The sequence below is a fragment of the Lithobates pipiens genome, unplaced genomic scaffold (genome assembly GCF_037356315.1).
Source record: "Lithobates pipiens isolate NorthernLeopardFrog02 unplaced genomic scaffold, aLitPip1_a1.2 Scaffold_28, whole genome shotgun sequence".
NCBI classification, from domain to species: Eukaryota; Metazoa; Chordata; class Amphibia; order Anura; family Ranidae; genus Lithobates; species Lithobates pipiens.
The window spans coordinates 29,735,304-29,762,759 of record NW_027507789.1 but is presented as its reverse complement, the minus strand read 5'-3'; the positions used below and the strand labels follow the sequence as shown (position 1 = coordinate 29,762,759).

General features: G+C 41.3%; 1 protein-coding gene across 3 annotated transcripts in view; it reads right to left on the bottom strand.

The window, feature by feature from the left end:
• MYH7B (myosin heavy chain 7B) overlaps nucleotides 1-27,456 on the bottom strand; it is a 78,409-nt gene that overhangs the window by 41,901 nt on the left and 9,052 nt on the right. For 2 of the 3 annotated variants that reach the window (XM_077458984.1, XM_077458983.1), the window contains exons 3-15: nucleotides 25,491-25,594; nucleotides 24,567-24,710; nucleotides 22,572-22,728; nucleotides 20,397-20,424; nucleotides 16,776-16,872; nucleotides 14,299-14,322; nucleotides 11,668-11,760; nucleotides 11,430-11,493; nucleotides 10,640-10,738; nucleotides 7,716-7,819; nucleotides 5,962-6,100; nucleotides 5,730-5,848; nucleotides 4,051-4,200 (exon numbers count right to left, since the gene is read on the bottom strand). In XM_077458984.1, the coding sequence (XP_077315110.1) occupies nucleotides 4,051-4,200; nucleotides 5,730-5,848; nucleotides 5,962-6,100; nucleotides 7,716-7,819; nucleotides 10,640-10,738; nucleotides 11,430-11,493; nucleotides 11,668-11,760; nucleotides 14,299-14,322; nucleotides 16,776-16,872; nucleotides 20,397-20,424; nucleotides 22,572-22,728; nucleotides 24,567-24,710; nucleotides 25,491-25,594 (1,322 nt within the window). Of the gene's footprint in view, nucleotides 1-4,050; nucleotides 4,201-5,729; nucleotides 5,849-5,961; nucleotides 6,101-7,715; nucleotides 7,820-10,639; nucleotides 10,739-11,429; nucleotides 11,494-11,667; nucleotides 11,761-14,298; nucleotides 14,323-16,775; nucleotides 16,873-20,396; nucleotides 20,425-22,571; nucleotides 22,729-24,566; nucleotides 24,711-25,490; nucleotides 25,595-27,456 lie in introns of those variants that run through there. The other variant, XM_077458986.1, reaches the window with a different exon arrangement.

Sequence of the window (27,456 nt, the reverse complement as noted above, 5' to 3'; positions counted from 1 at the left end):
CTCCTGTGTCATATGAACCCACAAGCATGGCAATTATACCGCATGAAGGAGAAAGAACCCTTCGATTGGAGAATAAGATTCCGGGGTCTACCCTCCCCAATCCCTACCCTTCCCCCAGAGGGAGGTGGGCGTGAGTCTACAAAGAGGATATATTGGGGAGTACCAAGAGGGGAAGGAAGGCAAGTGGGGGGGGGGGGAAGGAGGGTCGGGAGGGGGAAGACAGAGAAGGAAAAAGATGGCAAAGTTCAGACGAGAGAAGAGAAAGGAGCAGACAGGGGGGATGGGGCTGAGACACGGCGGTGGTAATCGATCATGAAATTGACTGGCAGAGGGCGCATGGACAAAGAATAAGCAAGAATGACCCTAACAGGGGAAGGTCTCGCTATCGCCCCAGCAGTCGCTGACCCTCTGCTGAGTAGATGAAGGCATTCCAGACGTCCCAAGTCTGTTTGTGGGCCTCCTGCTTATGCTGTGCGGTTAGGACCAAGTCCTCCATTTTCTTTACCTCCTCCACCTTCCGCAGCCAATGTGTCACTGTTGGGGGAGCTCGTTGCTTCCACCGCAAGGGGACGCAGGCTTTTGCTGCGTTGAGCAAATGTCGCAATAACGACTTTTTGTAGATGTTAGCAGAGATTGTGGAATGGTGCAGGAGGAAGAATGCCGCGTCATCAGGTATAATGTGAATTGCTGGGAGATGCGACGGACCTCCCCCCAAAACTCCCTTAGTCTAGGGCAGGACCAGAAAACATGGAGCAGCGTTCCCTCCTCCTCGTCACAGCGCCAGCACCGATTCGAGGCCGAGGGAAAGCACCGCTGCAGCCTGGCTGGTGTTAAATACCAGCGTGTAAGCAGCTTGAAGTTAGTTTCCTGTGTCTTCGTGCAGCGCGAAGACTTTAGGGCAAATGAGATAATACGCTGCGTCTGCGTTGGTGTGAATTTACATGATAAATCCTTCTCCCAGTTGGCGAGGCACGGCAAATGCGGCTGTTCTTTCGGTGTATTGAGCATAGAATATGTTTGGGACAGAATGTGGGTCAGAGGGCCCTCGTCCGCGCACAGGTCCTCGAACGTCGTTGGTTGTCGGCCAAAGGCCTGGGGGGTGGGAAGTGAATGTAGGAAATGGTGCAGTTGCAGTGCCTTCCAAAAAGGAAGACAGAAGGTCCCCACGGGGTCGGTCAGTCTCGATAGGGATGGCCACCGCCCGTCCTCCACAAACCCGCCCGCACAGTCAAGTCCGCCCTCCCTGAGAGTAGGGTAAGCCGTGGGTTGTAGACCCGGTGTAAATTTTGGATTGCCTAGGATGGGAAACAGTGGGGAGCACTCCGACGTCATAGATGTCTGAATAGCAATCTGGTGACTGTGTCTCAAAGTAACCCCCAGTAACGGGTGCGTTTTCAGGTCAGGGGGGAGGTCGTCATAGCACCACAGCGTCAAAACTACAGAACTTAATAAATGTGTATAACACACCTTCCAGCCATGACTATATTCATTGTGTCCAAAGTGGCATGTCTAATTGGGGTGGGCAATCATTTAATCAAACAGGTCAAGGTTGGCCTTAGAAGGTTTTCATTTGAGATTTGCAAAAAGTTTCTCTAGATGTGGGCTTAGCACCGATTGTAGTATAGGTTTACATCAAAGCTGGCCACACACATAGCAATAGTGTGTTTGCTTACATAAGCAGCTTTCAGTTGCAAAAAATACAGCCAAGACAACCTACCACCAACACTGATCATTTCATGATGTAAATAGAAACACCTGCCGATAGGTTGATTTATCCATTTGGTAGTTTGGAAAGTAAAGCCCCATACTCACTATCAGATTATCTGCTGACTTTTTCCTTCAGATTTACCAAAACCATATAATATGATAATATGAGGACAAACCTTAGGAGTTTCAATGTGTATGCAATCAGGCAGACCCTTCTACTACATGGTTTTGGTAAATCTGAAGGAAAGACTCAGCAGATAATCTGATGGTGTGTATGGGGCTTAATTAGAACTGCTTTTTGTGTGGCCGGCTTTGGAGGTAAGTCTTGGTAAGATTTCGGATTTAAATGTAAGAACCTTTTCTGGGATAATACGCTTACTGTTCATGTGGCTGATGGCAAGTACTTGAGAGTGCGTATTAATTTAGGAAATCGGGGTCAAAGTCGACTACATTGGCAAGGGACCACATTCTGTCTATTGAGGGCCGACGCCTACTTACTTCTAGAAAAAGATTACATCACTTTGCTTCTTAACATTATTAACTGTAACATGCAAAATTTGATCTCTTAGAAAGGGCTCAAGGAACATTTTATGAAGTACTTATTTTGTAAGCAAGTGCAGCTAACTTTACGGTGGGGAGCCCCACATAATTTAAGTGTATATTGACACCATCTTCTTTTTTCGGTCCCTTTACGTCCAAAGCTTTTAGTTACAAGTGCTGTTAAATAATATCTGTGGATCTTTCTAGAAATCTGGTGAGCTAACAACTTTCTGTGCCCTTTTCCTGTGTTGACCGATACCATGCATTGGGGTTGATTTACTAAAGGCATAAAGACTGTGCACTTTGCTAAAGTGAAGTTGCTCCAGAGCTTAGTAAATGAGGTAAAGCTGAACTTTGCAAAGAATACCCAATCACGTGCAAGGAAAACAAAAAACAAACAAATTTTTTTGCTTGTACATAATTGGATGATGGAAGTCAGCAGAGCTTATGCTTACTAAGATCTTTGTATGCAATGTACAACTGCCCTTTGTGAAGTGCACAGTCTATTTGCCTTTAGTAAATCAACCCCATTGTCCTCCTAAGACTACAGAACAGCCCCCTCTATGGTATGGACAATAGAAGAGGGGTCCAGTAGTCCTTGCTTGTTTTTTTATGGTCCTGACACAGAAGGGTGATTGAGCATTGACCTGCTAGGACTGGAAGTGTGCTACTGGCAGAATCACAAGGTGTAAATAAAAGGAAAAAAGGATCTAAGGACTGGAATGAAAATGGGCTTAGAAACACGTAGAGTTAGGCCGCGTACACACGGGCGGATTGTCTGCCCAACTAAGTTCGTCAGACAATCCGACAGACAGTCCGTCCAAATTTTGAATGAACGGACTTGACCACACATGATGAACAGACAGTCCGCTGAAAGCGTGCGCGATGACGTGTACAGCACGTACGACGGGACTAGAAAAACGACGTCCTATACACTGCAATGCAACCTTCGGCCGTGTAAATCCTTTCTGAGCATGCGCCATACTTAGTCCGTCCAACTTGCCTACACACGAGCGGACTGTCCGCTGAAACCAAGTTTGGACGGACAAAACCAAGTTTCAGCGGACAAAATTACCTAAATTCCGAAAGACAAAGTCCGTCGGACTGTCCGCTGAAAAAGTCCGCTGAAGCCCACACACGAGCGGATTGTCCGCTGAAACACGGTTCAGCGGACTAAGTTGAGCAGACAATCCGTCCGTGTGTACGCGGCCTAAGGGGCCCAATGGCACATGGAAAACAACCAACATACTAAAGGCTTGTTCCTATCTCTGGCATTGGAATGAATAGGAATTATTAGAGGAAATTAGAAGAAGGAAGTCTCTGGAAGACACTTTGGGGTTGATTTACTAAAGGCATATTTACTTTGTAAGGCGAGTTGCATTTGGCAAGGGAATTTTCCCCAGAGCATAGTGAATGTGGTGAAGTTTTATTTTCACTTTGCAAAGATTAGCAAATTACTTGCAAGAAAAAAAAAAAAAATAGCACATGATTGGATGATGGAAGTCAGCAGAGCTTCACCTCCTTCACTAAGCTCTGGTGCAAAGTCCCTATCAAAATGTAATTACACTTGCAAATTGAACAGCCTGTTTGCCTTTAGTAACTCAAACCCAGGGAATGCTGCTGGCTGGGTAAGGTATAAATAGTAGAAATGGCCCTTTGCAGAGGTTGTGCTGGTGGCTCAAGAACGAAAAAGTTTGAATTGATCATACTAAGGTCAAAAAACGGATTTTGGTCTTATGTGTGAAACAGTCATGGAGGCAATATATATAACTAAGTGCATGCGAGTATAGAAATATTCTGTACCTCAAATATTTCAAAGCCAGCGATGTCCAGTACTCCTATGAAGAACTGTCTAGCCAGCTTGGTATCCAGCGTCTTATTAATTCGGCTAACAAGCCACTTGAACATCCGATCATAAGTAGCTTTTGCCAAGGCACCAACTGAAAATACCACCTGGAAATATAAAGTCACAATGGTAAAAAAAAAAGCCAGCTTTTAATTTGTCTATGTATAACAGATGGTGAGTGCTATACAGCAAAGCTGTCCATACATTGATCGAAAATGTGGCCAGTTCAGCAGGGACTGGCCAATTCTTAGTCAGCGTGTGGCTGTCTCCGCTTAACAGAAGTAGAGTTTTTACAGCTACTGTTTTTGGCTTCAGACATTTTTCTCTACAGTCAATAAACTCTTCAGCATGTTATCCTTTGTGTCCATGCACACATAGGCTGTTATCAACTGATTTTGGCTGGGGCATTTTTTGGCTATAACAAAACCCCCAAACTAATGGGTTCTGAGAGGAGTTTTTCAGCTGTAAAGACACTCTAACGTAAAAAGAAAAGCTGCAAAAATGCCGATAAACGATTAAAAATGTGTCTCACCAGTGGTTTTTAACGGTTGTGATCCCATTTAAAAAAATAAAAAAGCTTAAAAAGCTAAAAACACAAAAAAACGTAAAAAACAAAAACGCTAAAAAATTTAGTGCAAAAATGTTGAAAAACTCACTGCAAAGCTACTGCCGTTCTTATAACCTTATTAAAACATCCAGTGTGCATGAGGCCGAAATGTTGGAAATGTTTTTCTTGATCGGTGACTTCAGCCAATGAGCTGCAGCTACTGATCAGTGTATTTTGACAGTAGCTAGTGCTGTTGTCAGAATGCAATGTCCCCGTAGGAAGGTTGGGAGGGATTCCTTCAACCATCTAATTTGTGTAGGACAGGGATCTGCCTCTGGGTGTCATGATTGTGGCTGTCAGAGTCTTGCTATGCCTCATGGGATTTGTAGTTCTGCAACAGCTGGAGGTCCACTAATTGCATATCCCTGGTGTAGGTGGAGGAACCAGTTTTTTTATTTCTTTTTTTTTGCTCATTACGCTGGCTAAACAAAAACAAACAAAAAAAGTGAACAACCAACAGTTGTCCAGTTGTCCAGTTAAGTATGTAACACATTCAGGGGTATTATAGTTCATATTTCATTTGAAAATATATATATATAGTTTAGTTTGTAGCCATCCCATTGTTAAGAGGATTATAAATAGATGATAAAAGTTAATTTTTAAATAACCTTGTTTTGAAGAATTTATTGTGCATTCCCTACAGAACGTTTCACTTATAGTACTCCAGATACACTATATTACCAAAAGTATTGGGACGCCTGCCTTTACACGCACATGAACTTTAATTAGTCCGTAGGGTTCAATATTGAGTTGGCTTACAAGCGCCCAACAGACATAACACCCACACGCCACACATATGCATCGCTCAGTGGTTGATATTTATGTGATGATAGAGCACTCATTGCACACTCTCAACGCAAAGAAAGAGCTGTCGCATTGGCCACATGATTGCCAAATCTTCTCACCCCCCAGGTGTTCTGAACTATTTAAAGGGGTGCCACAGCAGGGTAGAAGGGGTAATCATCCTTTAGCTGCACCCCTGAGTGTTTCTAAGTAAAGGCATATTCATTTGCATCGCTCTTGACTTACCTGCTCCACATTCTGACCTTTGGTCACATACTCATTCCCAACCTTTACTCTGGGATGGAGCAGACCTTTAATGAGATCAGCTGAGCTGATTCCCGTTAGATAGGCTGCTTTGTCAGCACCTGGAAATGGGAAAAATTAGAAGTAATTTGGATGTGGCCATAAAATGTAAGGCAGCATTACCCCTTTGGGGGTCTGGTGGGTGTACCATCACAATACATCTGCATTCACTTACTTTCAGTGCCGTCCGCTTCAGCCTGCTCCTCCCTCTGCTTCTGCTTGAACTTCATGTTCCCAAAATGCATGACGGCACCAACTATTTTATAGCTGCCAGTCTTCTCCTCCGGGCTGAAACCCAGGATATCCATGGCATGCTGGGAAAGAGAGAACATATGACATGCAAGATGACATAAGTTAACACGTCAGGACGTTGAAATTAGTTACAATGTACCGACCCAATAAAAACCTAGCTTATATAAATGCAATCTTGAATTGTAAGCTCTAACGAGCAGGACCCTCTGATTCCTCCTCTGTTAAACAATTAACAATATCCTGAAACTTCCACCTGGGGTCAGACACCCCTTCACTTTAAGTCCAAATCAAGTCAAGAGGAAATGGTAGAATCATTCTATGTTCCTTAGTGATGGCAGGAATTAACAGAGATATTTTCTGCCTGATACCACCTGGTTATAACTTTTGATGAGTTTTGGCATCTTCAGGTTAAGATCTGAACCAACATGCACAAGCTGTCACCTGCATGGGCCAATCATACGTGTATACAAGGGGTGGGTATACATGCGGCTGTGGGGTGGGAAATGTCTTGGACAGATATGATTGGCCCAGTACAGAGACAGATTCCTGCTGGTGTTTGCTTAATAGGGTTCAGACTAGGATCCAAATACGCCTCATCTTTACTTATGACCCAGTGGGTCATGCACAAAGTCTGTACAAATGATCTGGGTCACTGGCTCCTAAGGAAAATGCTAAAGAAATTGTATCAACTGTCAAAGTGTAACTGTGAGCATAAAAAAAAAACCATTGCTCCCCTGCAATTGATAAAGACAAATAATGCTAATTTTTATAGAGGATGATCTAGGAACAAAGCAATCTTTATCCTAATCCCAGTCCCCCCCCATGACTGGAGGCTTAGGTTGTGATGACCGGTCCCTCAAAGCCACAATTTTTTCCGGCCCAGTTGCCTCCTTTCTTGCAAATGTCATCACGTACCATGCAGCACCAGCGGTCACTACTGGTCCTGTATCATAATTAATGACATAGATGTGACCGCCAATTCCAGTGGTGGAGAGGGGAGAAACTGACTTTCAGCTACTGCAGGACTGTGTAATGAGGCAAGAGTATACATACTGTATATTTAAATACCCTGTGGTGCAGTCTGGATCCGTGTGCCCTATGATCGGTGTCTTGCGTTCCCATGATGTGGCAGAAGGCACAGGGGTTGATTTACTAAAGGCAAAAAGAATGTGCACTTTGCAAAGTGCAGTTGCACTCTGTAAGTGCAGTTGCTCCAGAGCTTAGTAAATTAGGTCAAGCTTCACTTTACAAAGAATACCCAATCACATGCAAGGAAAATAAAAATAACAGTATTTTTGCTTGCACATGATTGGACGATGGAATTCATCAGAGCTTCTGCTAATTTTCTAAGCTCTGGAGCAACTGCTCTTGCAGAGTGCAACAGCAATTTGCAAACTGAACTATTTGCCTTCAATAAATCAACCACACAGAGTCTGCCTTCCCTACCCTTCTTCTTCTGAACCACAAATTTTGCATAAAACTACTAACTGCTCCCCTTAAATATTAGCACAGAAAAGCAGCCAGCTGTAACTAAAGCAATATTTGTCTACACTCACATGCAATGGCAAATGTTAACTGAGTGAGAAAATACTTTGTTACTCATTGTGATATACTTCTGATATGAATTTCTTTCATGGTTTGATGAGATACATTGATTGACTAATTTAGATCACGTACATCAGTGCCCATAAGCTCTTCTCCATCGTCAACATTATCCACAGTTGTTACACCTTGTGAACAGAAGTGATAGTCGTACGGGTTGGTGGACAGCAGCAGCATATCTGTAATATAACATTTGCAGAGAATTAGACAAAATATATCCATTTTACTTTAATGTCACTTCATAGACATCTGAGGTTCTTGTTGGGGTATTCTGAACACGGCCTCGGTCAGTCTACAGGCCATAGTCTTGTTACCCACAGCTCTTCCAACTTTGTAGGGAGTTAATAAACAGAAATATGTGGACATATGAAATGGTATATTTTATTATGTGAGAACAAGCAATAAAATCCCTGGGAGACTCCAGGTTATCTTACGCAAAGTACGCTTGTTGTAGCTAGGATTACTTATGTAGCGCCACCCCCATAGGAGCTGCTAGAGTCCTCTCTTACTTCAACTCTTCAGCCAGGCACACACTTATGCCGCATACACACAATCGGACATTCCGACTACAAAACTGTGGATTTATTTCAGACAAATGTTGGCTCAAACTTGTCTTGCATACACACGGTCACATAAATGCTGTCGGAAATTTTCGAATGTCAAGAATGCGGTTACGTACAACGCCTACGAAAGCCGAGAAAAATTAAATACAATAGCCAAGGCGGCTCTTCTGCTTGATTCAGAGCATGCGTGAAATTTTGTGCGTCGGTATTGTCTACACATGCTTGGAATTTATGACAATGGATTTTGTTGTCGGAAAATTTGAGATCCAGCTCAACAAGCTCACATCGAACATTTGTTGTTGGAAATTTTGATTGTGTGTACGCTGCATTAGGCTCGCTTCTTGAGAAACCAGTCTAATTACTAATTACTAATTACATGAAGGACAACTTCTTCAACTTGACTGTGGAATTCCTACTTGAAACAACATGCATTCTTAAGCAAATCCTCTATGAGAATGATAGACTATTGTTCTTCATTACACTAGCCAGTATTCCCTTTCTGCTGTACTCAGTAGCTGACTTTCCTAGCATTCCTTTGGTCTGTACTCACATGAGTTGCAAACAGATCTTTTCAGGCATGGCTCCCCTCAGTCAGTTCTTCAGAACACATGGGTCAGCTCTCCTCCTCCTAGGCCTCCTGCCTGCAGCCACATTGGCAGCAGGTGCTTAGGAGGGTAACGGGCCTCCTCTCCAGGCAAATTAACCCCTTCCTGTGTGTCTCACTGGATATAAATACCTCTTCCCAGCATGCATATGGGCCACTATGCCTGTAATTGCCTGGAATTGCATATATATTTGGGCCACTGATCTACATGAGCCACTCCTGTCCACCCAGCAATTTTTAAAACTGCCTGGATACAGATGAGTCAATGCAGATACAGTAGCACTTGTTAAACACACAGGACTCTCTGGTTGCACCAATTCAGTGTCCCTGTTAAGCAGGAAACTACTATATTTTACCTTAGTTTCCTGTTAAGCAGGAGGCCACACTATTCTAACTATATTCTAACTATATACATCCTAGCAACCTACATAGGAGAGTGCTACACTTATTGTAGAACTTCACCCAAAAGGGTAATTTCCACTTTAGGGTCTTCTCCCCTACTCCTCTTTAACATTTGGCAAATTTTTGGGGGGGGCACATCTTCTGGGACACATCACAGGAGCCAGAAGACTGTGGAACCATTCACAATGCACAGTGCTGCTTGCTCATGCGCAGTGATGCTGGTGTCGGAGGCCAGTGGAAAAACGGCTCGGGTGAGCACAGCACTGAATCATGGGGCAGGTGGGTGTTTGTTTATTAGAAGTCAGCATCTACATCCTCTTTCATTTTCCTGGTCTACTAGCCCTTTCCCCCTTTTTATTCCTTTTCTCCTTTTTCTTCCTCTCCTTTTCTAAATTTCCTTTTAACTCATTAGGGCACCAGGCTTATGCCTGGGTGGAATGGTTACATGGTGCATTTTTAGTACTGTTATGTGGTATACCCTTGATAATGTGCCCCCATGTACAAAGCCAGCTCCATAAAGAGATGGTTTGACCACTTGGATGTGTGAATAGAGTCGCCTGCACAGAGCCCAAGCCTCAACCCTACTGATTGTCTCATCCAACAACAGTACCTGACCTCATAAATGCTCCATAATGTGGTGCAAAGTCTTCCCAGTGTAGTTGATGTTATAGCAGCAAATCGGGGCTGCTCTATATTAGTACCCATAGACTTGGAATGGGATGTCCAACAACCAACAAGCTTATATAAGTGTGATGGTCAGATGTCCACAAATTGTTGGCCATAAAGTGTGTATATAAATACAGAGTATCCCATGACACAGGATTCCCAGAGCACTATAGATATTTTAAAGAGAGCATAACAGAAGACATTTTCCATTTAGAGTTTCTGATTGAAACTTCATATGGAGCCAACTGTATAGACAAACATGGAGAGGAAGGGAGGAGGAAGATGTCACTGCTCTGGCTCATTCACTTGTGTATTTTCATTTCACTTTGTCATACTGGACTGTGCAAACGCCAGACATCTTTCAACAGAGGAGCTAAAGTGAGCCTTGAAAGCTTGCAAAAAATAAGTTGCATATGAAAATATAAAAAATATTTCAAATGTCATATGTGTAAAATATTCATATATCTGGCTAAATAATATATATTATATTATAATCCCACCATACATTCTCTTTAAGGGCTGTTTATAAAGGTAGGTTTGGTGAATCTGAAATTAAACTGGCTTCTCTCCCCAAACACTATTCTATTGAGGATAGCAAATACATGAGAGCTGCATCTGTTCCCCACAGAATCCCAAAGCTTGGATGGTTTGTTCAGTGATCGATTCTTATTGATATGCCATCTTATAGGCAATGATTACTTCACCAAAAATTCGATCAGATGGCTCATGGTTTGTATGTATGGGGAGATTTCAGGTTGTCTTACCTTGAAGCTCTGGCTTCTTCCCAGACAGGATCTGATAATAAATATGGTAGCTTCTTTCTCCAGGCTGCTGGAAAATTACTCTTGATTTTTCCAGAAGGTCTAAAAGCATAAATAAAAATATTTGTGATGCTAATATCATATAACATTATAAAGTGAAAACAGTCTTCCAACTGCAAAAAATATGTAAACACGGACAATGAACGTCTCTTACTTGCTCCTGATTGTGGTTTATTAAATATACCAATAAAAGTGTTTTGTTATATCGATTCAAGTTAAAAAAAAATACCAGTTGATCCCGGATGAAATCTGGTGTAGTCCTATGCACTTGACAGTCTTTTCTCCCTTTTCCGTTCACCTTTTTGGACTGCAAAACACTTTTCCGCTATCTTACGGAGATGTGGGGAGCAGGAGGCATTTTGTAGCCCTGTCCTAGGGTGACACCATTGCTCCCCTAGTATGGCTAAGCGAGTGTTGTCATCCAGGGGCAGAATGTGTGTTACAGACAGGATCATCGGTGAAGTATTTTTTATTATTATTATTATTTTAAAAAATCTGCTATATGAGTATGAAATATGTATAAATGTAATTTTTGTTTGTGGGTTTTAATACACTTTGAATATTCTTGACAGTCGCCCCTTGCAACAACAAAATTAGTCATTTTGCAACTTCATTTTGCTAGAATCACTCTGCTCATGCCTAATGAGGAGAATATCAACCTGTCTAGAAATGCATCAATGCAATGGCACACCTTTGTACTTTCTGACCAGAATAGGCTTGCTCGGATACTTACAGATGTCAATGTCAGATGAAGCCAGTTTTCCAGTAGGTCCAAAATGAATTCGAATAAACTTCCCCTATGAGAAAGAATACTTTGTAACATGATAACAAACGCAAACCACCAGCATATACTTTAACTATACAATAGCTTAACAACACAACATAGCACTTAATCATTCACAAAAGGCAAATTATTACTCCAACAACAGGAACAACAAATTATGATATGTCAAATTTTTGTAGCAACTTACAAATCGGGAGGAATTATCATTTCTCAGGGTCTTGGCATTGCCAAAGGCTTCCATCGCTGGATTAGCTTCAATAATTTGGTCTTCTAGGGTGCCCTGAATATACAATAGATATATTGTATTTCACAAATATGATATTGAGAAAACTATCTATTTATTACACATAAAATATAATTAAAATAGAGTATTATGTATATACAGTGGAGAAAATAATTATTTGAACCCCTGCAGCTCTTTGACATTAATTCGACTAGCCGTGTTTGGAGGAAGATAAATGCTGACTATGACCCTAAGAACACCATCCTTACAGTCAGGTGGAAACATTATGCTTTGGGGCTGTTTCTCTTCTAAAGGTACAAGTCGACTTTGCTGCCTTGAGGGGCCAATGGATGGGGCTATTTATTGTAAATTATTGGATAAGAACCTTCTTCCCTCAGCCAGAACATTGATAATGGGTCCTGGATGTTGCTTCCAGCGTGACAATGACCCAACCCACACAGCCAAGGCAACAAAGGAGTGGCTCAAGAAGAAGCACATTAAGGTCATGGAGTGGCCTAGCCAGTCTCCAGACCTTAATCCTATAGAAACTTTGTGGAGGGAGCTGAAACTTCGAGTTGCCAAGCAACAGCCAAGAAACCTTAAAGCGGGAGTCCGCCGGGAGTTCCGCCATTTAATTTTATTTTTTAAAGCCAGCAGCTACAAATACTGCAGCTCCTGACTTTTAAAATAGTGATACTTACCCGCCCAGCGCGCCCGCGATGTCGGCACCCAAAGCCGATCTCTCGATCATCTCTCGGGTGCTGCCGCCGCCATCTTGGGTATGGGAATCAGGAAGTGGAGCCTTTCGGCTTCATTTCCCAGTTCCCTACTGCGCATAGCGAGTTGCGCTGCGCAATAAGGATGGTCCCCGCTGTCTCTGGGATCCGTGTGTTTCCCAGCAGGCAGCGGGGGACTTTCGGAAAGGGGCGTGGATTCTGCAGAAAGGGGCGTTCCTTTCTGCAGAATCTACGCCGGAAGTGGGTGCAGATACCTGTACTGCACAGGTACCTGCACCCCCCTCCCCCCTGAAAGGTGCCAATTGTGGCGCCGAAGGGGGGGAGGATTCCAATGAGCGGAAGGTCCACTTTAGGATGGGCCTCCGCTTTAAGGATTTAGAGAAGATCTGTAAAGAAAAGTGGACAAAAATGCCTCCTGAGATGTGTGCAAACCTGGTCATCAACTACAAGAAACATCTTCACCAAAATACTTATTTTACTCACTGTACTGCAACTCCATTTATAACATTTGTATCACATGTTTTTTCTGGATTTTTGGTTGATATTCCGTCTCTATCATTTAAAATACATCTATGATAACAATTATAGACCCTTCATTTCTTTGTAAGTGGAAACACATACAAAATCTTTTAAATGTTTTTTTTTTGTTAAGGTACAAGAAACCATGCACAAGACAGGAACAGTCCAAGCAGGCTGAGGTTGTCACATCCCAGATGACGACTATGTAGTCGAAACGCATTGGGTGGATTTTCCACGGGTATCGCTTTTTGCAAGTTTATATGCCGATTATGTTCTACTAAAATGTGTCATACATATTTTTTATATGAAATACTTATTTTAAACGGTATCACGCTATGCTAGTTTTCTATTTGCATGGTTTTTATGTGTGATACCAAGCTTCTACTTCCCGTTTGATGCTCTCGAAACCACATGTTATTTGTCACTGATGGTCTGATACTGTTCCGGAGACAAGATATAGGAACCGCCATCTTCATTAGGTTTATTTAACCAACAAGCCTATTTTGACTTGGGTGGCGTTAGCCCCACCAAGTCAACATCATCTGGTAAGCCTCCTCCACAATCACGGTGGTGGTGTTGTCTTTCTATCCTTAAAGGGTCATACCAGTGGCTGAACCTCTACACTTATTTATTGGATTATGTTTCCACTTGGACTGGATTTTAATTGCACACTTTGGAGAACGTTTGTGGAATAGTCACCAGAATATTATCAATAGACTTCTCTTTTGTTTTTCTTCTTTTGGTGGACTCACTCATCACCTTTATTTAATATTTAGCACTTTTACGCATTTACATTTCATATGTATTTGTATTTTGTTTATTGCAACATAGCGCTCCACTTTTCTCTTTACATTAACACTGACGCTCTTTGTCTACAGCAGTGTTGGCTGCTAGGTTGTAAAACAATTTTTTCACAGCACAGTATATACTTTTTTTTTGTTTACTGTCATAAAGGCGCTTGGCAGTTGGGCAGTGCAAATTTGACCAAATATTAAATATTTTACTAAAAATACATTGTACTAAAACACAAAATATTTTACTTAAAATAAATTTTACTAAATATATTTTACTAAAAATACCATTTTACTAAATACTATTTTACTGAGATACATTTTACAAAATATAAAATAGTAAATAAATAAATGACTAAATAAATGAAATAAATACATAATTTTTTTTTCTACTGTGACACAATCTCCCTTTTCAACCCTTATTCAAATTATAAGTAGCATTGTACATTTTTTCAGGCCCTATAATTCCTGTGCACTTTGTACTGCAAGATAAATATAAAGTGGTTTTACTGTATGCGTACATGTATATATTAAAATATACCACTTACCCCAGTTTTGGTGGCTGGAGCTTGCTACAAAATGTAAAAGAAAGCAAAAAAAATAAAATAATTATCTATATTGTGACATTAATTTATCGATGGTTATACAGGACACCAAACCACATAAAACTGTCAATGAACAGGTATTTAGGAGCTGCCAAGTAATGTATAGCTTTTTTATTAAGCTGCCAAAATGCGGAAGGAACAAAATCAAGGATAAAAAAAAAAATCATTAAAAATTGTAAAGAAGCAAAAGGGAAATGTTTAAACCATAATTAAATTAGAAGAAGAAGAACAACAACAACCAAATACGCTGTATAAAGCAAAGCCCAAAGAGAATCAATTGCACAAAAACTCAAAATAGGGATTGCGATTAAAATAAAATGAAAGAAAATATGAATGAAAGGCTGTTAAATCCAGATGATTTAAGAATAAAGCAGATGGTCTTAAAAAAAAATCAGGATTACAAAAACAAAAGCTAATAGGAATACGGAGAAAATGAAAAGCAATTATTGAAAAAGTACGTAAAAATATTTTAGTGCCATTTGGGAAAGAGAGAAAACTAGTATTGCAACATCAGGAGGTAAAAGGTTTTATGGTCCATAAGGTCTTTTTGTGAAGCTGGAGCCACCTGGTGTATGATCATAAATTAGATGTGGCAGTGTATGGGCTCATTTAGACCTGCGGTTGCAAAACACGTGGTTGAACCGCATTTTAAGCGCCCCCAACCGCCTCCCCTGCAGCACCCTCACTGTTACTCTATGTATCTCTCTTAAGCTGGCAATACATGGATTAAAATTCAGCCAGTTCAGCAGGAGCCAACTGAATTTCAATCCATGTATGGCCATTTCCATTTCAATCTAATGATCAACTTCTCTCAAATGGGACTGTCAGTATATTTTCCACTCAACCAGTGCTTGCAACCAATTGGCTGCGGCACTGATCAGTGTATTCTGGCAGAGGAGGAGTCCCCCCACCAGAATACAGTAGCACAGCAGAAAGATTCCCCCATCCACCTTAATTGTGTGGAAGCAGCAATCAGTTTGGGTTTTTTTTTTTTCATCAGACCGGATGATCAAAAGAAAAATCCATCTATGGCCAGCCATGAAACACAAAACTATCAGAGCTGTAGTTAAACTATATGTACAAAAAACATTTTTTTTTAAAGTTTTGGATAGAGTAGGGGAGAATCCTTGTCAGGTTTTTGTGCTGTCTGTGTCCCTGCTGTGCCTTCTCGGTTTGTCCTGGTATCAAGGATAAGCAAATGCCATCTAAATTTAAGGAGCAAGTGTATTTTACGTAAGAGTGTTGCACTTTGTGTATTTCTTCCAGATCTGTGCAGTAATCCAGTGAGAAATTGTGTAGAAGTGTGTAGAAGCTTCCTGTAAAAAAGACCGCTCACTGCTGCTCCCTCTCCTTGTGCAGAATGACTGGTCTGGTCTCCGCCCCCTCTTGTAGTTTCCTGCAGGCAGCCTGTATTGTGTGGAGGCTGCTGTGCCCCTCCCACAGCTTTGCTTTTTGCACAGACTATATACAGAGCAGCAATGATGTTGCTGCTACTTTTATATGGTAATATCTAGGTTTGTAAAGGCATTTGGTGCACACAAAATGGATTAACATCCTTTGTAGCTATTGGGGAGTATATTTAAATTAAAGTTTCTGTGCCTGGAGTTCAGCTTTAATTAGCATACAAAAAAGACAGTACGCAGCCCCTGTCCAAACATTATAAATGGACCTCTTCTACAACATTCTTAATTAGGTAAAGTGCTCTGATTTTCTTCCAAGTCCTAGCAAATGTGTGTATTTCTTGCTATTACTTTCTCTGCTGTGTAGGTGGATCATACTAGATCCAAAGAGACATAATAAAGCGTACCTAAAGCTACATTTTTCTTTTTAAGTTTGGAGAGTGTGGTAAGGTGGGATAGAACCTTTGTCAGGTTTTTATGTCTGTGTCCCTTCTACCTGTCCTGGTGACTGTTGTCATGGAGACTGACAGCGAGGCAGAATTCCCAAATTTCAAGTCACCAGAACATGAATAGAGATATATATATATATGAATAATCTTGCCCTAAATAAAATGGAATTTCTCTCACTTTGGAGAGACTTTCTTTCACTTCCCGTTTTATCTACAGAGCAGGAAGTAACAGGAAATTTCCCCAATAGGAATTATCACCATTTATCAAATTTTTGGATTTATAAACCTTTTAGTACACCAAACCACATTTGTGAACTTTGCAAGGGCAAGTCAGTCTATAGATCTGCGTCCACTTATAAAGCCTATAAAATACTTTCAACAGACTAACCCTTGTGGTCATCACCAAAATTGCTAATGTACTGTATATTGATACTTTAGTTAAAGTTAAAGGGTAGAAAGCCAGTTTGGAAGCAAGTAAGAAGTCAAAAAAGCAAAAGAAGATAGTAATAGGGGTACAAAAATAAATGGTAAAATCACGGCAAGGGAAGCGCTGCCAAAGGCTCGTTCTTACACTCTTCTTCCCGATCCCTTCACCAAGGGCTGCCACAATGGCAAAGTACTGAATTACACGTTTCGTGTTAACAGTTTTGCCTGCACCGGATTCTCCACTTGGGGTAACGAAAAGATGGTAGATGATAAATGGAGGAAGAGTAATTCAGTATCATTAGGTTGTACCGATGATGATATATAACACTGGACTCAATCCACAATGAAAATGCATAAAACCTAAATGCTGCCATCTTGAAGGAACTATTAATGTTTTGAAATCTACAAGAAAAATCTTCAAACATTTGGTGTAAAGTTGACCAATGTAGGAGGGGCTTGGGCTTCTTAGGGTGGGACTTAAAGTTTAAGCTTCTTAGGAAGGGACTTAGGGTGGAAACTAAAGTTGCTCCAACTGTAGACATTAAATTGTTGGGAGACATGTAAATGTAGATTCATAGAACTTAATTTAGAAACTGGCTGAAATGTTCAAGCATATACATTCATTATACGATAAACAAAGAGATCAAATTAAGAAGACCTTCAGTAAAAGAGCTTCACAGCAAACATGCAATGAATTCAAAAGAAAACAGGAAAATTATGGTTTAGAATGCTTTTTTTCCCCTTTATTTAAATCACTGGTCTCCAAACTTTTCAGTACATGGCCACATTGTGGATTCTGTGGGCTAAAAAAAAATATGATTTATAAAGAGGCCCCCCCAGAGTCCTCCCTTACGTTTAGGAGAGCCCATAAGAGTCCCCCTTTACATCCAGGAGCACCCATCAAGGTAACTGGGGGGGGGGGAGGGAGTCATGGCTGGCTGGCTGTGGATGTGGCAGTTTCCATATTATGATACACAAGCCACTGCCAACCAGCTGGGGTATTTTCACGGACAGTTAATGCGGACTGGATAAAGTCTTGTAGCATGCTGGATGTGGCCTTCTGGCCATAGTTTGGAGACCCCAGATTGATATCATGGATTTAAAACTCTTTTTGCATTCAGTAGCCTCAGATAAGCCCCAATCCCAAAAGAATTTCCAAACAAGAGCTAGTTAGGACTAATACTGTAATACTGTAAAAACTGTTCTGTAGGGGTGCTGGCTAACTGCTTAATAAAGTTAGCCACTAGAGGGAGAGTCTACTTCTCTGTAAAGTAAATGTAGTAAAAAAACAAAAAAAAGAATACTCACGTCACACACACATAGGTAAAATTAGGAATAACAAGCCCAAAATGTGCAAATACAATGTACAAATTACAATGTAAACCAGTTATAACCAGTCCCAAAATCTGGATATATAATGACAAACGGCATGTTTTAATACAAAGAATTTAAGAATTCCATTGTCAGCCCTGTTCTTGCATCTAAAAACAGTCAAGTGTGTATGAAATGGTGATGCTTTGCTACAAAGCTCTGTATGAGTGTAGAGTTACAGGGACTGACAATGCTGATAAACTCTAATGCTCTGTATCTGCGCTGACCAATTGTTCTCAAGTGATTTCACTGCTATGAATAGACTGACTTATTACAGTCCCAGATAACAAAGGCTATGGACAATGATAGAGGGATTGCCACCAAAGGAGAATAGCCAGGCATTTTAATACCAGATCTCTGCTTTACCTAATTAGGTCATGGTGTGCTTCTGTGATGTGAGCGGTGCCTGGTGTGCTTCCTAATTTAGCTTTTGTCGCCTCGCAAATATATATATATATATATATATATATATATATATATATATATATATATATATATATATATATGTCAATCTATCACCCTGAGTCCATTGTCTAAAATAAGGAATGTTTGTGTTGATACCTGAATTGAACTGGCCAGTATTAAAAAGTTAGGATCAAGGACTAAATTTTATTATCACTTTAAAATCCTTGAGGTAGTATAACTCTGTTAGGGCTAAATTTATAAAGCATTGATGATCGGCTGGGCTGTCATTTGCAGCTTTTTTGCTACCAAACGTGCATTGCAAATTTGATGTATTTGTTGTAATACACATACAGGCCAATTAAAACTATGTTACATTTGCAGGCACTGATTTCTTAAAGAAAACTAGTTGACTAACTGGCCCACCAGTCCCCTGCTCATACACCCAACAGAAGCTTTGGTTTGATCTTAGTTAGGACTAATATATAGGAAAAAAAAGTACCCCCCGGTACTAGACTTTTAGTACTGGGGGGGGGGTGGGGTTCCTTTTGTCCTATATATAAAATTTAGGGATGTTGACAACACACATTTGGAGATTTATTCTCCGCATGGTGATTTTTCCCTTCTAAATTAGTTAGGACTAAGGACCATCTGTAGGTCTCCCAGGCACTCAGCACTGAATCGTAGGCAGAAGGGGAGAGGCTTCCATGCTCCCCTATGCATAGAAAAATAAATTCCCTATCGCAACGCTCCAGCAGGCGACCAGAATGACAGGGAGCATAGATAATGAGAATGTGAGCCAAGGAAGAAAGGGGCTATATTAAGTGTACCGGTTTCTCTTTTAAGTCAACTTTTTCTGCACACTTAATGCACAGAAATTATCATTTTAGCCTGTTATATTAGGCAGCCCATAGATTGTGCGAATTTCTTTCCTGCAACCTGTGGTTGCAGGAAAGAAATTCACACATTTCCCTTATCAACACAAACAGTGCTGACAGGGGAATCCCTCCTACCTTGCAATGGTCTTTTCCCAGACAGGACCAGGAGAAGACAATGATTATCGGTAGCGGCTACAGCAGCTGCTTATGATATTCTGAAGTGAATCCGGCAGGTTGGTTGTACCCAAGTTGATTGATCAATCAACATGGTACATTCAGCCTGCTCATTAAAGGTTCAATTCCAGCCATGTATGGCCTACCTTACAGTGCAATGACCGGTGGTTCTCAATCTTCTTGAGACCAGGGACCTGTATATTCTTCCAAGACCATCCATGCCCCAACAGTGAAATAAAACATTTATACATATACATAAAAGAATGGAAGGGGCTGGGTGTCACTATGAGGGGATATTGGTTGTTCTGGAGAGGGGTAGAGAACTCTGCAGCAGACATGGTATCCCTGTAGCTGATGAGGTTTCTGGAGGGAGCTGGGGGCAACTGTGAGGGATGGTATCTCTGGATGGGGCTGGAAGTCGCTCCAGGATGCTGTTTTTACTTTTTTAGGGGCAATATGGGAGACAAGTATTTTGAAGACTGATGGCTTGTAGGGAGCCTGGGAATACTGTGAGAGGTTGAGGGACACTGCTGGCCACTATGGGAGGTTGTGTAGCACTATGTGAGCTGGGAAGCATTGTGGGAGGTTAGGGGATCTGCAACTAGCTTAAGCCCCTAGAGAAGGGAAGCTGCGGCCCAGCAGTGGGCTAGGGCAGGGTGGTTGAGAGCTACTGCTCTAGACCAAGTTCTTTCTTCTCTTAATTTATTTTGAATATTGGTCACAGAACAAGAGTCCCTGCCCCCAACAGCTTCTTAGCCACATAAAATTGTATGGCAAGTGAAAATGAGTCAGTGAAAAAGGGCTAATTCACTAAGATTGATAAATGCTATTGCTCAAAATATAGTTGCTAATATTTCCAGAAAGGGGACATACATTTATTACTCATTTTACAAAGCATATTTTATAGTAATTATTTATGTATTTTTCTAAAAATTACTTACGTAATCAGCATAGACTGGTTTTCACGATCTAAAATAAAGCAAAAATAAAAAAATAAAAAGTTTGAGCAATTTTTACGGACTATGGTGCTTATAAAATTTGCAATATATACATGTAAAGGTCTGTTGAAAAAAATTACATTGGTGATCAGTACTGGGCTCAAACATGGGCTCAAATCCCTCAATGAGACTACACTATATGGCCAAAAGTTGGACACCCAGCCATTACACCTATATGAACTTGGTTAACATCCCATTCCAAAACCATGGACATTAATGTAGTGTCCACTCCTTCACCCTTCCATCTACAATTGCCTACATTCCTCTGGGATGGCTTTACACAAGAGTATCTCTGTAGAAATGTGTGCCCATTCAGCCAGAGAGCATTTGTGAGGTCAAGTGCTTATGTTGGATGAAAAAACCTGGCTCGCAATCAGCATTCCAATTCTTCTCATGAGTGTTCTGTAGGGTTGAAGTCAGGGCTCTGTGCAGACCACTCATGTTCCTCCATAAACACAGCAAACTATGTTTTTGTGGAGCTAGCTTTGTACATAGGAGCACAGCCATGATGGAACAGAAAAGGGATTAAACTATCTTCAGCAAACCATTACCACAAGATTGGAAGGGCACAATTGTCTATAATGTCTTTTTGTGCTGTAACATTAATAGTATCCTTCATTAGAAACACCTTAACTCAATAATTTGGTGAGGTGTCCACAGGCTTTGTACTATATATTGTGTCTTAAGGAAGTTTGTGTGTGCCTAGTTCTCTTTCACAGTCCCCAAAGCATGCCAAAATATACTGCTCTGTAGAGTGGTATGCTGCTGATAAGGGCAATCCTTGGACCAGATTGCTGAAATTAGTATAAAAGAAGTGACTGCGGTTAGTTTTAATGCCATTAGGACAGCACGCAATTAACAGGGACAACACCTAAATGACATCAAATCTTCTTTCAAAGGTTTAACTAAGAGAGCTTTCACTTCTTTTTTTACTTATGTTTGACCAGTAAAGACATTCTAAGCTCCTCTAGGAACGAATCTGAATGAATTTACTCTCTAAAAATGTTCTTTCAATATACATTTAGGCTGGGTTCACATATGCTTCAGCTGTGGCTCACAGCGTGGGGTCTGGTGCATTTTCGTTCACTGATTCGGGCGCAAATCAGGTCCGAATTATTGCCTGAATTTGCACCTGAATCAGGACCAAAGATGCACAGGACCCTTTTTAAATGTGGACCGCGGCGCTGCGGACCTGTGTGAACTGGCTACATTGAGAGCCGGTCACACTCTCTTGTCATGCAAATTGGATGCAGGGAAACCCGCATCTGATTTGCATATGTGTAAACCCAGTTTAAGAGATATAAAATTAACATTTATAACAGGGAGTCTCTAAAAATGTATATCAAAGGAATGATGCTTACATTCCACCCAAAGAAAAAAAAAAACTTCTCCGTTAAGCATTGCACTGGCAAAGGCAGCTGAGGAAAGCCCAGCCCAGGCACTGAAAGACCATGAGGTGAGCTGAGAAGCAAAAATGCCAGCTTGAAAAATCAAGTATTTATTTTCTGAAATTATACAAGACACTTTCAAGGCAATCCACTATTAGGCTTTTATTGCTGTCAGTGCCCCAGTTAGAAAGATTTTCTCAACTCCCCGTTCTGGAGACACTGATCTCCTGGACAGGAGATGAAGCAAAATCTTCTCATTGGGGACACAGGCAGTTTTTTTAGTAGTATGGATAAGGAATAGATCCTCTGTCTGGTTTTTATTCTCTGCTGGGTAGATTTCCAATCACATCTGGTATCACAGGCGTTGGCCACCTGGGCAGGAAGTTACCCAATGAGTCACAGACAAAAAAAGAATGCAACAGAGGTTTGAACTCATGCCCACTCTATCCAAACCCATAAAACATTGCCTGGGGTTCCAACGTAATGAGATCCAAAACAATAAATATACAAATCTGTCCGCTGTCCCAATCTTAGAGAGCGAGCCTGGATTCCTGGACTTTCAAGGAGACAAGGCTTACCAAAACTCAACATAATTTTGCCCATATATTGATTATTCTAGGGGCCAGACTGGGACTGTTTTTTCAAATTGGGAAGTATGAAATGTTTCAGTATTCATAACGACAGTGGAGAAAGCAACAAAGTATAGCTCATTTTTTTCCTGGATACCTACTCCGCACCATGTCGTTGTATGCGTTGTCAGCGATGGCGTAGATATGGGGAGGAGCCTCTGAGCGTCTCTTGCCTCTATAAGCAGCTACTACGATGGGTGTGTACACAGGAAGCCACTTGTATGGGTTCACAGTGACACAGAACAACCCGGAGTAGGTCTGAGAAGAAAAAAAGACAGACATGAGCTAGGCGACAGCTGCGCTCATAAACTATAAAGCGCCTACAGATCAGTTCCAAGAACTTCAATGCGTCTGTTTCACGGTGAATTTAGTGAGATATTTATCATCTTAGAACATCATCAGTCACACAAACGGCATGAAACAAGCTCCCTTTCTTTACACAAGTCTAAATAAAGCCACGGGAATGGCTACCCAGCTGTGGGAATGTTTTTTTGTAGATGTCACTAAAGCACAGATCTGTTAGATGAACTTCCTATGTACCTAAAATGGAAAAAGGATCATTTAAAATGTAAGAAAAAGCCGCTGCCGCTTGAAAGAAATTTTCTTTTGTTGCCTACAAACTATAAAAAGTGGGAACTTGTGTATGGATAACCTGGCTGTTGAACGACCTTCAAGAAATATCTTTTTTACTAACTTGTACCTGTAGGGGAAGGTTGTGGGCACCATATATCAGGAGAACCATGAGCATGTGGCTCAAAAATATCTCCAATTCTTTTTTATCCTGAACCAACCAAAAGTTGCAATTAACCTGACAGACCATTCATCAACGCTCTGCATCATCCACACTGATCATTTGGGTTGGTGTGGGAGTAAATTACTCCCAGGACAGACTTTTATTTTTCAGATTGTAATAGTGTATGCATTTTCATGTAGGAAGTATATGCCTTGGTGTCAAATGTTAGTGACTTTCTTTGTCTTTGTGGTTTGGTGGTCCCAAGTTCTTCCATCATTGTCATCTGGTTTCTCCTGGAGTGTAGGTAGTGTTTAGCCAGGTGCACCTTGCATTGGGCCACGATGATGTTTGCTGCTTCCCATTCATATTAAGGGTGTGCTTGTGGTTTGCTTGGAACCATTTTTTGCTTGTGTAATTGCATAAGACAGCTGAGCCTGAGGTGGGTGGTGAGAACACTAATGGCGCGTACACACGACCGGACTTTCCCGAACGAACGGACTTGGCCACACATGAACGTAAATAGGACCAAACAATAGGACTAAACAAGGAAGTTCATTAGCCAGTAGCCAATAGCTTCCCTTGGGACTTTTTGGTCCGTCAGACCAGTACACAGACGAACGGTTTTCCCAATTTTAGTCCGTCGGAATTGAGTCCGTCGGATAGATTTGAAACATGTTCTATTTCTAGGTCCATCATTTTTTTTTCCGAAAAACGATCGGACTAGCCCACACACGATCGGATTGTCTAACAGACTAATCCCTTTGGACCTAATCTGCCGGAAAGTCCGGTCATGTGTACGCGGCATAAGAGATGATAGGGAACTTGTTAGGGCCTAGTTGTTGGCAAGTGAGGCTGGGTTCACACCATTGCCGCATGTGGCTCCCAGCAGGGGTCCGGTGCCTCCTGGTTCACCGTTTCAGGTCCGATTTCAGCCCAAATTTTTGGGAGCACAGAGCTGCTGCGGAGATGTGTGCACCGGCTCCATAGAGAGCAAGGAAAAATCTCCTGCTATTGCGAATTGGATGCATGGAACCCAAATCCAATTGGCAATGGTGTGAACCCAGCCTAAAAGAAGAGCTGGGTTGTCCTACATTGTTCAAGGAACAATGCCATGAGTAGTGCTTATTTTCAGTGCGGTAGTGTACCACCTGGGGAACAGAGACCAGTCTGCTCATATTTATGTAGTTGTGATCCACATATGCCCTTGGGTGTGCCATGTGGTTGAAGGCACCCTTTCAATTTACACAGGTGAAACTCAAAACTTTGCATTGGCAAAAAAAAACACACTGACAGGCAACAAGATGGCTTATTTTAGTGGGCTCAATTAACCAGTACATTTGAAGGAACTTTCTAAGTCTCTTACATAAATCATCCAGTTGGCATAGCGACGCCTCAGGTTGGACAACACAGAGCCCTCATTTAGGTGGGTCAACATCGCCATGTCTTCAATCATGTCGAATTTTGGAGGGTTCATCTGCTGAATATCATCTTCCTTCACAGTGAGAGTCTGAGACAAAACAAAAACATGGAATCAAAATAATATGTAGGTTCATCACACTTTTGGGGAAATCTGAAATGTTAGTGTTGCCAAAGGAGATGAGATAGAAACTTCCAATGGAGAAAACTGTTCCAGTGGCAACTGTCTAAGCCCTTGTACACACGGTCGGAAATTCTGACGGAAAAGGTCTGATCGGATTATATTGTCGGAAAAAATCTGATCGTGTGTGGGCTCTATCGGACTTTTTCCGCCGGTAATTCCGACTGAAAAGATTTGAGAGCAGGATCTCAAATTTTCCGACAACAAAATCCGATCGGACTTTTTACGATCGTTTGTAGAGAATTCCGATTGAACAAAGTGCCACGCATGCTCAGATCAAAGTACGAGAGCAAAGCTATTGGCTACTAGGCTGAACGTAGTCCCGTTGGAACTAACAAACGTCATCATGTTCCAAACGATTGGATTTTCTGACAACTTTGTCCGACCGTGTGTATGCAACACCAGTTTCAGACAAAATCCGTCGGAAAAAATCCGACGGATTTTGTGGTCGTAATTTCCGACTGTGTGTACAAGGCCTTAAAAGGAAGTTCACTTTACATTGAAGAGATTTCTTCTAACTTCCTGTTGTGTTTTTGGGACAGGAAGTAAAGAGAAATCTTGGCAAGGAGGCACAAATAGCCAAAAATAAACTGACAGGAGGTTCAAAATTCCATGCGCTGTCCAAAACATAAAGTAGACAGAGAAGAAATTTGAATTATGCAGCACACTGAATATAAAATATTTATTCACCCTCTTGTCTTTAGTTTCCACTGTGACCTGGCCACCTGAAGAATCCTTTATTTCCACCTCAATATAAGCTTCCTTGTCATCTGGAATCCAGGCTTTCTTCTTACCTAAATAGATAGAAAAATGGAGTACTACATATTACACTTGTATTGTTTGAATAAACTCCCTGCATTTTTATTTTTTTGGTTATTATTTCACTATTCAGCTGTAATTTATAAACTTGAACATCTAAAACTGGCCACAGTTAAAGGATCCTAGTTGAATATTAAGGATTAGTTTAGACTTGTGGTTGGGGAGGGATGGTAAAGCACAAGAATTAACCACATTTTTACTGCCCCCCAACTTTTCTCCCTAAGCTGCAAAGGCAACTGTACGAAGATCTGTACATGCCACAGCCGTGATGCTTTTCATCGCAGCCTTGCAAACATTATCCATTCTGTCACGTACTACAAGCTGAACACGACTCATTAAAGTAAATAGGGCTTCCCCACAACTGCAACGCATGTAGATGTGGTACAGTAGCGAGGGCTTTTAGTGGTTAAAATAGGCAATAAGGCAGTGAAATAGCATCTCCTCACTGCCTGTCAAATGCTCTCTGAAAAGCAGTCCACCACTGATCGCTGGGTAATAAAGTATAAACAAGTCCTTAAAGTTCACAGATTCACAAACTGACCTTTGAATATTCTTTATTATCATTAATATTTTTTTTATTATTTGAGCACACAAATTTACATTTCTATAAGCTCACGATTTAAGATAAGTTGAAAATGATGTCCACAGCACTAAAATCAAAGACTGAGAGCCACTGAGACTTACAGGGTTGTACAAAGAACCTGAGACATGTCATGAAAGACAGGTAAATTCCAATGTGGTTTGACATAAATCTACCAGTCACCTTTGGATCCCTTAACTTGGGTGCCATCTGCAGTTTGATACTGACACACTAAAAGCAGCGTGCTGCTTGTGTCTTTGGTGAGCAATAGTCTATCCACTAAAAAAAACTCCAACTTGACTAATTGGTCACCACCAAAGTGCACCTAATGGAGAAAGAAATGCAAATCATCACCTGGTTTTGACTAGAGATGAGCTAAGGCATATTCAGATCCTAGTCCAACATGAGAGAACATTCCAGAAATCTGTCATTTGCACTGTTCCAACCATAAGCAGCCAATGCATTCCCTGCCCGGCAGCCACACATACACATAAACATGCTCGTAGTATACATGTAGGGAGGGGAATTGCCTGGTCGAAGATAATTGGCCTGGTACAGGTGACAGCTTCCTGGAGGGCTTAGACCTGAATTTAAATGCGTCCAAGCTCATCCCTAGTCTTGACCTCATCTAAAGGGGTTTGCAGGGACGGACACATCATATGTGTTGAATGTGAAGTGACATGAGGGCCTTTTAAGATATAGAGACCAATTTACATGAGATGTGGTTCGGGTGAGTGCTGGGACCCACTTTTGCTGTAAGGTTTACCTGAACACTGCTCTCTTTTTGGCCTAGTGAGAAACAAGAGACATTCTTCATGACTATGCTCCTCTTTTGTAGTATACAAATGGTGTCAGGCAACAAGCACCTCTCCTTCATTCCTTGTCTGACCTGCACAGAGTGGTGCGAAATGCTTCTCTATTTCCTCCCAATGCAATTTGGGCATGAAGTGGAATGGATGAGTGGTGTCTTCCTTGGTTGCATACTATGGACCTTTAGAGAGTTCAGGACATTAGATAGATAGATAGATAGATAGATAGATAGATAGATAGATAGATAGATAGATAGATAGATAGATAGATAGATAGATAGAAATAATGAGCCTCTGGAATAATGAGTCAGCGCCTAGTACGAATTTAAAAGGTGCAGGTATCTGTGATTTGGAACCCACTGACTATGCAAATTTAAAGCCTAAGTCATGTTTTGCTATCACTTAAATAGTAGGTTTAGGCCAAAGGTAGAGTTAGGCTTAAATCCAG